This window comes from Macadamia integrifolia, chromosome 7 (genome assembly GCF_013358625.1).
Source record: "Macadamia integrifolia cultivar HAES 741 chromosome 7, SCU_Mint_v3, whole genome shotgun sequence".
In the NCBI taxonomy this organism is placed as follows: Eukaryota; Viridiplantae; Streptophyta; class Magnoliopsida; order Proteales; family Proteaceae; genus Macadamia; species Macadamia integrifolia.
The window spans coordinates 22,204,092-22,217,205 of NC_056563.1; the positions used below are offsets into that span (position 1 = coordinate 22,204,092).

General features: G+C 37.6%; 1 protein-coding gene across 1 annotated transcript; it reads left to right on the forward strand.

The window, feature by feature from the left end:
• Positions 1-8,148: 8,148 nt before the first annotated feature.
• On the forward strand, positions 8,149-12,839 carry LOC122083658 (cytochrome P450 90B1-like). Its single transcript, XM_042651527.1, has 8 exons — positions 8,149-8,448; positions 8,751-9,075; positions 9,172-9,324; positions 9,435-9,683; positions 9,775-9,867; positions 9,965-10,043; positions 10,133-10,239; positions 12,174-12,839. Exons 1-8 carry the CDS (start codon positions 8,243-8,245, stop codon positions 12,462-12,464), a joined length of 1,503 nt encoding a protein of 500 aa, XP_042507461.1. The 5' UTR covers positions 8,149-8,242; the 3' UTR covers positions 12,465-12,839.
• Positions 12,840-13,114: the final 275 nt, after the last annotated feature.

Here is a 13,114-nt window from a genome sequence, read left to right on the forward strand (position 1 = left end):
GCCCTTTTTTTTTTTTTGTTATTTACATCCTATATGAATTCCCCAAAGAGACTTTACTCACACACACAAGAGGGGAGGGGAGGGGAGGGGATGATAGGAAATGGGGAGTGGGAAATGCATGTGACAAGAGTTGATCCCTATATCACAAACCTGGCGCCTACTTTACAAGCAGAGGCTGCAACCAGTATGCATTAGATTCACAAGACACTGTACCCCCACACAACGCATTTAAGGGAGAGAGAGATGCTGATGCTACTTGTGCTTAATTCTCTAGCTCATCCACATAAAAAGAGAATGCTCTTTGTAGATCAGAGATTTAGGGGATGGTATCGGTATCGGTATCTATCAATACCAATTCGATACAAATTTAGATCGGATTGGATTGGTGGGTATTGATCAATTTTATCCCTACTTTTTTAAAAGGTACTAATGTTTTACTATTTTACCCTTAGACCGATTTGAATAATAGATCCGGATTAATCAGGGATCGGGAATCAATCCAGTCAATACCGATCCAATACGGCCGATACTTCAAACCATCCTATAGATAGAAATAGAATAGAGACAGCTGCTGCTTCTTAGTTTGAAGAATCAAAGTCATCATAAGGGTGGGGAAGATAAAGCATCTAAGGTGGTTTGGTCAACTGAGAGTATCAAGTATCAAGTATGAAGTATGAGCTACAGGAGTGATAAGGTAACTTTTAGAGTCAAATTAAAAAGGTTAGAAGATGATATGCACATGGTGAGAAGCAGAGCTTATTACTCTTTTCATTTCATTTCTAATGCACTTTTCTGTTGGATCACGTCAGACATTACGTCTATGCATGTGCTTTCTCGCAAAAGGAATGTAATGAAAATTAACGCAAGCGAGCGAGCGACCAAGCAAGCGTAGCTGAAGGCTGTAGGGGACCGTAACTCCACTAATGCGATCGAGTGCATGCTGCCAATGGCCCATTGCTTGCACGCACGAACGCACGCTCTCATCAAATTAAAACGCGCGTGGCCTTGGCGCCTTGCTGACCACTTGTCAAAGGTTGCGACAAAGTTGCCTCATGGGACATTAGGAGCCGAAGCTGCCCTAGACCGAAAGTCCCTAACTCAAATTTTATATGTAAGTGGAGAGCGGCTCTTAAGCATATCGACCTGTACAAATGGTTTTTTTTTTTTTTCGTACAAAGGAATCATATAAGGTTATAGTTGTCCGACTCCACGATGAGGTGTTGTGCAAGAGGGATAAGGTTTGGTTATTACAACTATATAAGACAAGAGATTGCTATCTGATTGTATGAGGGTCAATGAAAGCATAAATATGGAGTGATTATTTTCTGTGATGAGTGCGATGGTGCGGTGAGCATCGAATGGTTGAGAGCATCCGGGCACGTGCCCCGAGGTTCCTCTTGGTCATCCGATCCTCACTGCATCATTGCAGTCACTGCAGATGATATTTTTACCAAATATGAGCATCAATATGAATGATATTTTTAATTTCAGGAGGGCCAAAGCAATAATTTTTTGTGTTCCTTGTCTTGACTCCAAACCATGTGATTAGGTAGTGTTCTTTTCCCCCATACCCTATTTCATCACGTGCCTCTATACCTAGACACAAGGAGTAGCAAAAAGACCACCCTGCCCCCTAATTGAATGCTTGTGCACCTCCTTTAGTTAGTCTTCCCATTGGTGCAATGGCCACATGGCCATGTAGTATATCCCTAATCTTATATAGATGTGTTTAGAACTTGACACTTCTTTTTAATTACCCATTGTCTTATACCCAAAAGGGGGGGGGGAGAGAGAGAGAGAGAGAGAGAGAGAGAGAGAGAGAGAGAGATAAAAGGGTTATCAAAAATAAGTTAAAAGTGAAATATCATTGTCATTATCAAAGATTGTTATTGTCATGTAAGTACACATGTAAAATGATATTATTATCCTCATTAGGAAAAAAATTATGACATTTCATAAGTACAAAAAAATAAGGCTACAAAAACGTGCCACTTTGAAAGGTGTCAATAAGAAAATCTATTATTGATTTTAGAATGTTGAATCAACATTTCCTAATTTTTTTTTTAATAATAATCAAAATTAAAAAAAACGCCCACTTGATCAAATTATAAATGGGACCAACATTAGACATTATTTTTGTAAAAAGTGATATCATTGGGGATACGAAGGCAAGGTGATGTGGCTGCATACCCATTGGCAAGTACTTCCTTCTCAAGATAACTGAGTTCAATTCCTCTACACATACATTCCCCTTATGTACAAATTTAATGTAAACACTTGTTCTTTTTGTCCCGCCGGCTTGTTTCCTAAATTCTCTTCATCCAACAGATATTTCCCTCTCAGCAGAATCGATCTTAGTATTTAATTCTTTTCGCACTTTACTTAAGAGCAATATTATAATTTCTCTCTCATCAAAATCAATAATATTATTTGATTCTCTTTGGCACTTTTTGATATTAGTATTTCAATGTGATATTTGTAATTAACCTATTCATAAAAAATCCTTCATTAAGTTTATTCACCAGGCTTCCCATGCAATAGGGTTTTCTATTAGTATATAATGTTATAACATTAATTAATAGGAATGGAGAATCCACAATCATCTAATAATTGCGACGTATGTCGTTGCTCAGATGGGGTTGAAAAATTATAGATTGATGAATTCCAAGATCTCTACTTATATGTCAAGTTTCAGACCAATCTGAATTTTTCAAGCATAAATTAAAAAAATCTAGCACCACAAAATAGGTTCACAGAGTGTATAACATAAGAAATGATTTATTGAACATTTAGTCAATCCACATCATCCCCCAAACATGTAGTAGTTAGAATTGACGGAACATGATCATATGTAAATCATCATCAGTTTGAAGAAATCATTTCTCAAACATTATTATAGTTACGAAGAGGTAATCATGGTTTGACGAACACATGATGATGATGATAATGCAATGGAACTCAATAATAGTACGTACCAACTTCTTGTTGGACTATATAATCTTCCAATCCAAATTGACTAGGGTTTCTTATTAATTATCACAAGGAGAAATTCCAATGTGTTCTTACTTGAAAAGCTTTCCAACATGTTGGCTATAACCACCTTGTGGCACTAGATAATTGACTTGCTAGACAAAAGTAAAATTTGATAGACATGTCTTGCACATTACTATCTAAGTCATAGGTAAAGGTTTTTAATTGATTAAATCTAATTGCATGTTAAATAATAGCTTTTAAAATGAAAAATCAAACATCAATATGTGACGCTAGATGATGCTCAATTTTAATGGACATGTCTGTTATACAATCTAAGTCACATGTAAATTTTGACTGATTTAATATCTCTTTATGTTATTATAATGTTTTAAAATGAAATTTTAAATGAGTTTCTATTTTGTTTTGTTTTGGACTTTTAGATGAAACATAAGAAAACACAAAGGGAAAAAATTTATACATTGCACACAAGCGATTGATATAGGTCATCAAATTTATAGAAATGTGACTTACCATGCAAATTGTGTTCATTGAAAATACAAGTTGTCAAATAATTAGTTGAAGTGATTGAAAGTAAGGTCCATGCCCTAGAAAAAAAAAGGTTTTTAGCACGGTTGGGATCTAAAGAAAAAACATTAGAATTATATATAAAAACATGAAACTCTATTCTGACACATTTATAATTTTATAACTTACATGTAATAGACTCAAACACCGATTCAATTATATATATATATATATATGTATATAGTTTTTGTGTGAAAAAGCCTAGAGACACAAGCAAACAGAGATCATTGTGTGAGGTGGTGGTGGTGGTGGTGGTGTAGTTTTTTTGATAGTGAAAAATCTCTAGTTTTTTTGGGTAGATGTAAGCATTTGTATTGGCTCATGTTATTTCGTTGTATTGTGTGTGATTGTTTGTTTGATTTCTTATTCATGATTGTGCATTCATTCCCAACTGTTTAAGCCTCTAGGAAAATATGTGAAAAAAGAATTAAAAATATTTTATTTGGGCGAGAGAACATAGGAAACACCAAACCAACAGACCAACCGGAGGGCATGTAAAAAAATAATCAGGGCACACAGTTGTGGGGCTTCTTCGCTTATTTCTATACAAAATAAATACATTGAATCTGTACAAAATCTGAAATCTTCAAGTAATTTTTCCAATATAGGTGACACCTTGCTTGTCTTATTTTCATCATTTTCTGTCAACACATTGATTTGTACTTGATGATTATCAACTTGAGAGACCATATCGTCTTTAGTTATAACATCATTTCTATTATAGATGATAAGGGATTTGATTGAATTAGGTTTTAAAATTTGGCAAGTGTTTATTCAAACCTAGATTTGTCATTTTATGGATCAGAATCTCCACATCATTGACATATTGCTCAAAATAGTGGACGGTCATGAACTTATTATAATAAGAGTGAAAATGAAATTGTAATTTAAAGGAAAGGGATAGAGTTGGAATTTTCGGGATATTGGGTTATTATATTTTTATTATGAATAAAAAGATCCTGTTCAAGAGTATAACTTCTATGTCCAGACTCAGAATGAGGCAAAATGACCACTTCACCCTCAAGAGCTCCAGTATGAGCCACTGTTAGTAGAAACACGTTATCGTTTTTTACTGTTTAAAACACGTTTTCCAATATGCTTATTAAAGATACGGGAAAAAACAGCAAACAACAAGCATTCCCATTCTAAACACATTTAAAAAACATTTAAACACGTTCCAAATTTGTTGCATTTTTTAAGACTTAACTTGTTGAACATAATGTCTACTTAATTGGCCATTTTTTTTTTCTCTCTCTCTCTCTTACTCTGATCGACCTGATTCTTTCACCAACTTGAAGCTAACTCAATGGCCTATGTTTCTTATGATATCACCTTCAACTCAATATCAATGTATGAACCCCGAAATTGAGATATAAATTGATGCATTTGCTGAAAAAGTGTTTCTAAAGTGATGACTTTCAATTCAAACTGAACATACATTACTCCAAGAGTGTGTTGACCATATTGACAACAATAAACAACATTATAGTCAAGTCACATCGCTCAATAAGACTTGAACATATGTGGTGTATAAATTTAGAATTGATGTTGGATGATATTCTAATTATATATCATAAAACTTATAATGAGACATAAGATATATGCATTAATGTTGGATATTGTAGTTGTTTTGAACATTAAATATATATATATTAATGTAATAATTCATTAATTTATATGAATATGCTATTGTTGGTTTTTTTTTTATCTCATTTATTTGAAATTTACACGTTTAAAATGCATATTGTCCGTTTTCTATGTTTCTGACTGGACAAAAAATTTTGCTGTTTAAAGCTTATATCGTCCTTTTTTTTTTTTTCCTCTCCGCCGCGCGGTTGGTGGGGGGGGGAAGAGAACCACAAACACTTCAAAACGTTATTTTGCGAAAGGTCATCAAGTCAATAGTTCGTGGCATTTCACTGTCACGCCTAGTGTCATAAATGGCGGCGTAGGTGATCACCGCCTCCTCTCCACCAATCAAAATTTTTTTTTGTCCTGCGGAGGAAGACAGGTGCCGAAGGATCCTCAAGTCGGTCTTCCTTGCCTCATTGGCCAAGAAAGAAAGAAAGAACTCTTTGGTATTATTATTATCAGGCTTTGGCACTCCAAGCTTTGCAACTGGGCTTAAGTGCTTACAAAAAACCAAAGCGCTCTCCCGGACTAGTCTTATCAGGGACTTGCTTTTTCCAGCTGTAAGGTCCTACGCTAAAGTACACAGGCGGTGGAGCATTCATTTCGCCGCCGCATATGGCCTGTCCTCATGATACACGTGTGTGTGGTGTTGATAAACCCCTATGATGCAATGATTGGTACGACTCACTCCTCACGCACCTACACACACGTGTCTCTACTATCAATCTCAACGGAAATGCCCAGCCGCACGGGTGGTTTGGTTCAACCTCTTAACATGTCAAGACCAGATGATGTAATCTTCTTCTTTCGGTGCTGTTTTGCCACGTGTCAATCTCAGGCATTTTATGGCTGTGATAAAGTAGACTTCCGATGAAGAATAAGAGTAGCTTCGTTTTGTATATATATATACATGTATGATCTCTTGGGCCCCGCCGAATAACCAATTAGATTTTTTGTCAGGGCTTCCCCACGAGAGACAACCTCCGTTGCATCACGTCCAGAGTAGTAGTGGATAAAGTTTCACGTGGAAAGCCAATAATGTGTATCCACGTGGAAGGACTAATGAAGGTCCATCGATGGTTTTACTGTAGAGCATGGGGTTGGGTATTGGTCATCGAGAAAACTGATACAGTACCAATATGGATTGGTATCAGATTGAAATGCCCTTGATTTTTCTTAATTTTTTTTTTTCTTGTTTTTTCGATTTTGATTTTATTTTTTTGTTTCTTTTGTTTTTTGCTTTTACACGTTCTTTTCAATCAATATGGTATTTGATATTGTAGATTCTGATTTGATCAGATTGGCACACAAAAAATAAGGGAACGATCACAAGAGAAAGTTCTAGTAGGAAACTCTTCGATACTTAAATCAAAGTATGATTAGTAGATGCAAAAAATGAATGAGTATAGCTATGAGTGCATGAGACTTCATATATAAGATTTAGGTCTCCATCTCCTTTTCATAGAAGTTGGTCTTGATGGTTACTTGGAAGGGTTCCCTCTTTCTTTCTATGATGAAGGTGCCCTTGTAACCATTTCTCTAACCATGGTTCCCACTCGATCGTTATAACCATAATGGATGTGTAACTTGAAGAAGAAGTTGTTGGACATGTGATCGGTTATGATTGTGATCTATTCAATGGTCCTGGCATTGATATTGGAAAAACTGGTTATCAATATGATCTATTGTTGATACGTATATTTTATCTCAATAAGCTGATTGCATTTACACATATCAATGTCAATAAAATATCAAATTTAATAACACATAAAATTGATACAAATAGACCAATCTGATACCGATACCTAAAACCATGGGTCCATCACATTCTTGACTAATTGAGTAAAACCCGCCGGCCCCGCCTCTCTCCCTCATGACATATAATCATCGCCTCAGATAGTGTGGACGGGAATTGATCAAATTCCCAAAAAAATGAGGCACACACGTGCATGCAGTTCGTGGCCGACCATCTGGTGGACTTCAATTGAATAAAAGGATCTTCTTTGGTCAAAAGCTGACCTCATTAGAAGTAATGGGTCCCATCCTTTTGGTCCTACCAAGCCTTTTGCAGGTTGTACACTTCTCTTTCTCTCTTCTACCCACTCATGAATGAATGGGCTCTTTGAGCATGCCCTAATGAGTAATCACTAATGAATGCATGCTCTCTTTTGCACCGTCCAACACACTCACGATTGATCTGATTTTTGCTGGCATAGATGATCTTTCCACTACTCCATCCCATCCCATTGTGGGCCCTCACCATTTCCAATATATAACTTCTTATCACAGAGTTGGGCTGGGCCTAGTTGACCTATCTTGACTAGGGTTGTCAAAAATTTATTTTGGCTGACTTAATGGAAGGACAATAAAGATAGCATACAAATATTTATGGCCAAAGTTTGACTCTCCACAGTCCTATGGAATGGAACTGCAAGTCCTCTATTTAATGAGGCCTAGGTTCATAGGTTTTCAGCCTACAAACCTGGCGCAGTCAACAACCTGGTCTGATACTCTGATCAAATCAACTTAGTTCCAATGTTGATAATTTTTGCTGGACCCTTTTAATTTCCATCTTAATCACGTCCACAAGCTCACGAGTCCTCGTCTTGGTTCTTGGGCCCAATTATGTGATCCTGTGTAGCGGAAGTGTATCACAAAACATGTGACATTTGTTGTAGCCACGGCAGGATACATGCTTCAAGGAGCCAGACGGTCTCCACGAATTTCTACTCTGATACATACACAGTACAATTGTAATGAAAGTATCATAACATAATAGGATCCAGTGGTAGTAGCTGCAGGTACAGGAGTGGTCTCCGGACCTGATTAGTATATTGTCATCCTAAATTGCTTAATGACGATGGTTCTTCCACATAAAAGTAGCCCAGGGCTACTTTCGTAATTTTAAAACACAGAGTGACTGAACTTTAAAAGCATCTCAGCATACTCCCTCCTTTCTTCATCTTCTTCTCTGTACGTTCAACTCCTCGAATTCGAAGCGAGAGAGAGAGAGAGAGAGAGAGAGAGAGAGAGAGACTTGTATTGCTTTTCCATGACTGTAACAGAGCTACTTCTCTTGCTTCCCACAGCAATTGTAGCTCTAATCATCACATGGAATTATATCAGAACGAAGAGGAGAAGAAGATGTAATCTTCCACCGGGAAATATGGGATGGCCACTTCTAGGCGAAACAATCGGTTATTTGAAGTCTCACTCTGCTACATCCACTGGAGAATTCATGGAGCAACACATATCAAGGTACTTATTTCTCTCTAACTCCTCTCCCCTGTTTCTCCTCTTTTTCTGACTCCACCGGAATGCTAACCACCGGCGGGGACCTCCGACCTCCGACATTCCGGTGGTGTCTTCAATGCGAAACATGCCTTTTACGACTTCAGTCAGATCTGAGATCTAAGAAAACCTCTTTGTATTTTGCGCCAAAGTTAATTAAGAGAGACATGTGCAAAGGTCTTTCTCTTTAGTTTGATTCTCATCTTACGGTGTTAAATTTGTTGCATATGTGGCGAAATATTACTGGTTGTTTTTTTATGAAATTGCAGGTTTGGGAAGATATACAAATCGAATCTATTCGGTGAACCTACAATAGTATCGGCAGACGAAGGGCTTAATCGATATATATTGCAGAACGAAGGAAGATTGTTCGAATGTAGTTATCCAAGAAGCATTGGAGGGATACTTGGGAAATGGTCGATGTTGGTTCTGGTTGGAGATATGCATAGGGATATGAGAATGATTTCTCTCAATTTCATGAGCAATTTTAGGCTTCGAACTCATCTGTTACCTGAAGTGGAGAGACATACTTTGCTGGTTCTACGATCTTGGAAGGAGAATTTGTTTTTCTCTGCTCAGGATGAAGCAAAGAAGGCAGGTTTAGGTTTAGGTTTCTATTCTGATTTGAAGAATTAGACTAAAGTTAAGGAATTTGAATGTTAACTGGTAAGGAAATTGGTTAATTTGCAGTTTACTTTCAATTTAATGGCGAAACACATCATGAGTATGGATCCAGGGAAGCCAGAAACAGAACAGTTGAAGCGAGAGTACATTACTTTCATGAAAGGGGTCGTATCCGCACCTTTGAATTTTCCTGGTACGGCTTATTGGAAGGCTTTACAGGTACAGTAATTACTTTATTTTTTTTCTTAATTAGTCATGATTTGAATTTTAAATTCTTAAATTCATCAATTTTCATGATTCTAATTAATTTTTTTTGGTGGATTAAATAGTCGAGAACGACGATTCTTAAAGTAATCGAAGGTAAAATGGAGGAGAGGATCCGGAAGATTGATGATGAATGCGAGAGAGTTGAAGATGATCTTCTTGGTTGGGTATTGAAGAATTCAAACCTTTCTACAGAACAGATTCTTGATCTCATACTAAGCTTGCTTTTTGCTGGTCATGAAACTTCTTCGGTTGCGATTTCTTTAGCTATTTACTTCCTGCAAGGCTGTCCCAAAGCAGTTGAACAGTTAAGGGTAAGAGATAAAATAATTCTCTGACACTTCTTATGATTGAAATGTTCTCTATTGGAAATCTTTCTCTGGTTAATTCTTAATTAATTTTCAGGAAGAACACGATGAGATCAGCAGAGCTAAGCAACAATCTGGAGAGTTTGGATTGAATTGGGACGATTACAGACAAATGGAGTTTACACAATGTGTAAGCTTAACTCCTCTCTCTCTCTCTCTCTCTCTCTCTCTCTCTCTCTGTCTGTCTGTCTGTCTCTCTAATTAAGACTAAATAGTTTTAAATACAGGTTATCAATGAGACACTAAGGCTGGGTAACGTGGTTAGATTCGTTCACAGGAAAGCTCTCAAAGATGTTAGATACAAAGGTAGGAGTTAAGAGGATAATTAGAGTGGGAATTTGACGATTTTCCAATGGGAAAATTAATTTTCCGTACTTTGTTTTTGTCTTAAAAAGGGTATGACATTCCAAGAGGGTGGAAAGTTCTTCCGGTGTTTGCTGCAGTTCATCTGGATCCTTCGATCTATGACCAGCCTCAACGCTTCAATCCATGGAGATGGCAGGTCAGTTCATGTCCACGGTCCACTTGTTTACTTAAAGTTGCTTTTTTTAACGCTTTTGGAGTTTTTTTTCCCCAATCTTCTATATTCGAAAGTGGCCCCCACCAAGCAAAATCCACCATTTCATTCCATCTAGACCATTCAATTGTTTGACTGATTAGACACATCAGAACCATAAAATGGATGAGATCTTCCCCAGTTGCTCTTATCAGGAGGTAGGGGTGTCAACGGTCCGGGTCGGTGCGGTTTCGGTCCGGTTCCACCGATTTCGGTGTGAGTTTGGAAGTGACCGAAACCGACCCAATAAGGATTTATCGGTTTCGGTCCGGTGTCGGTTTCGGTGCGGTTTGGGTTCGGGTTGGTACCGGTTTGGATTTATTAGGTTCATTTCGGTTTGGATCGGTTTTTTAAACCGGTATGAAGCCATTAGGAAACAACCAAATGATGAATTGTTGAACTTCGATTTCTTAAATCGATTTGTAACCGGGTTGGTTTTGATTTTTGGTCTAGTTTGAATTCGATTTTCCATACAAATGTATACAAAACTATTCAAATTTTAATTTTTTTAATGAATTTTGGAGTGTTTCGGTTTCTTACCGGTTTGGTTTCGGTTTCGGTCCGGGTTTTGAGCCGGTTTCGGTTTGGTTTCGGGTTCATCCGGTTTTCGGTGCGGTTCGGTTTGGTTTTGGGGTTACAATACTTGAAACCGAACCGAACCAATAAGGCTTCGGTTCGATTCGGTCTGGGTTGTTATCGGTTCGGTCCGGCCGGTTTTACCGGTTCGGTTTAGGAATGGACACCCCTATCAGGAGGGTATGGGCCCGTTTGGGGCCTTTGGGTAGATTTATTGTCTTAATCTATTTAATGACTCTTTTGTTATATGTAATGTACGGACTTAGGTCCCATCAGCCATTATTCACAAACATGTCCTTAAAATTTATATTATTTTCAAAAGAAGGATTTCCTTCGGGTGGAAATGATTAAAGCTCATTGGGATATGGCATGCACGTGCATCAATGATATAAGTGAAATCAATACAGATAAAATAATATGCTTAGTGAGGCATAGATTTAATAATCGGTATCGGATATTGGATATAGTATCGTGGGGTGTCAATTGGTCGGCTCGAGCCGGTCTTGGTCAGGCCTGACTGGCCTATGTCCTTGGACCATGACCTACCTATTTAAGAAATGAGTCGGTCTTGGTCAGTTTCGTATCGATCTCGATTGAGTTCCAAGCTTTAATCGGATTAATTGGGCTATAATCGGGCCTTAAATAGGGTAATGTACCAATAAAGCCTTGAACGGGCTTTACACGGTCTTTCATTTTCTTAGATTTAAGATACTTTAATTTATTTGGTTAAATTATCAACAATTTTGAAAAGATATTACACTTAATTACAGTCATTAATTGATAAAAATATCAATATATACCTATTCTATACCAAAAAAATCAAAATGCCTATATAAAAGGTCGGTCTGTGTTGGGCTTGTAAACGGGCTGGGCCACTTGAGAGGCCCATCGGGCTTATCCTTTGCACCGTGTACTACCTATTAGGTCCGGTCAAGGTCGGACCATAAACATATTGGGTTCAATTGGACCTACCGGTGCGGGCTTGGAATTGACATCCCTATAGTATCGGTTGGATATGGATATGAATTGGTTGATCTGAAACTGATATTTCAAACCATGGTGGGAGGAGATTTATTTGTTCTTCTTTATAGGATGAATAGTGGGAAATACATTAGTTTCATTTCCTCTAGCAGGGAGACAAGCAGGTTAGTTGTTGATGTATCTGATTTCTCGAGAGAAGTGAATTATTCCATTTCTTTGGCTGTAGTAGGGATTGTAGCTAAATTTTTTCCCTTATTGAATATCATCTCTCACTCTTAACCTTATTTATTTCTATTTTTGGTATTGTGGGTGAGGAATTGCAGACCACTCGTGATAGGGGAGGTGCAGCATCCACTAGTCCGAGCTTGACTACGAGCAATCTCTTCATGCCGTTTGGGGGTGGACCAAGACTTTGCGCCGGCTCAGAACTAGCCAAGCTTGAGATGGCGGTGTTCATTCACCACTTAGTTCTCAATTTCCATTGGGAATCAGCAGAACCTGATCATCCTCTCGCCTTCCCATTCGTCGACTTCCCCAAAGGCCTACCAATTAAGGTCCACCACCTCCACAACCACCAACACCACCACAACAACCATGACCTCATACAAGTATAACCATACTCAATGAAAGCTCAGTTCTTATTCTTAGCCTCTCATGTACTGGATATCAATCAAAAGATTAAAAAAACAGTTAAATGATTGGCGAAGTGGCGAATATTCCATACCGACATCTCTTGGCTTGTAGAGAGACAAGAGAAAAAAGCCCAAATTGCCATTGTTTCAGGCTTGTCGAAGATTTGCGAATTTCGCCTCACATGGAACGTAGAGAAGAGAAGAGAAACCCCCAAAACAAGAGGATTTGTAGCGTTAACTACAAAGATTCAGAGGACCACGTCCCCTTTGTTGTAACCTTGTAACTTTTTTATTTTCGTTTGTCCTTTTTCTAGGTCGCGTTTGGCCTTGGGGCCCTAACTTATCTGTTTTGTGTGATAATGTTTTCATCTTTCCCTATTTTAGCTGTAATAATTTTCTATTTTTGATAGGGGAAAAAACTTTTACTATCTATATATTTAGTATCGATTTCAGCATTCAAAGATTGAACAGAACTAAGTAAACCTCAGAAAAATTAAGGCCTTCTTTTGTCTTCTTGTCTGTTTGGGTCTTGGGGATTTCTCTAAGGCTCAATTTGGTTTTAATGGGAATTTAAAGGGAAAAAAAGAAAAATTTTCATACTTTAAAAAAAGATGTTTATAATCATTACCCCA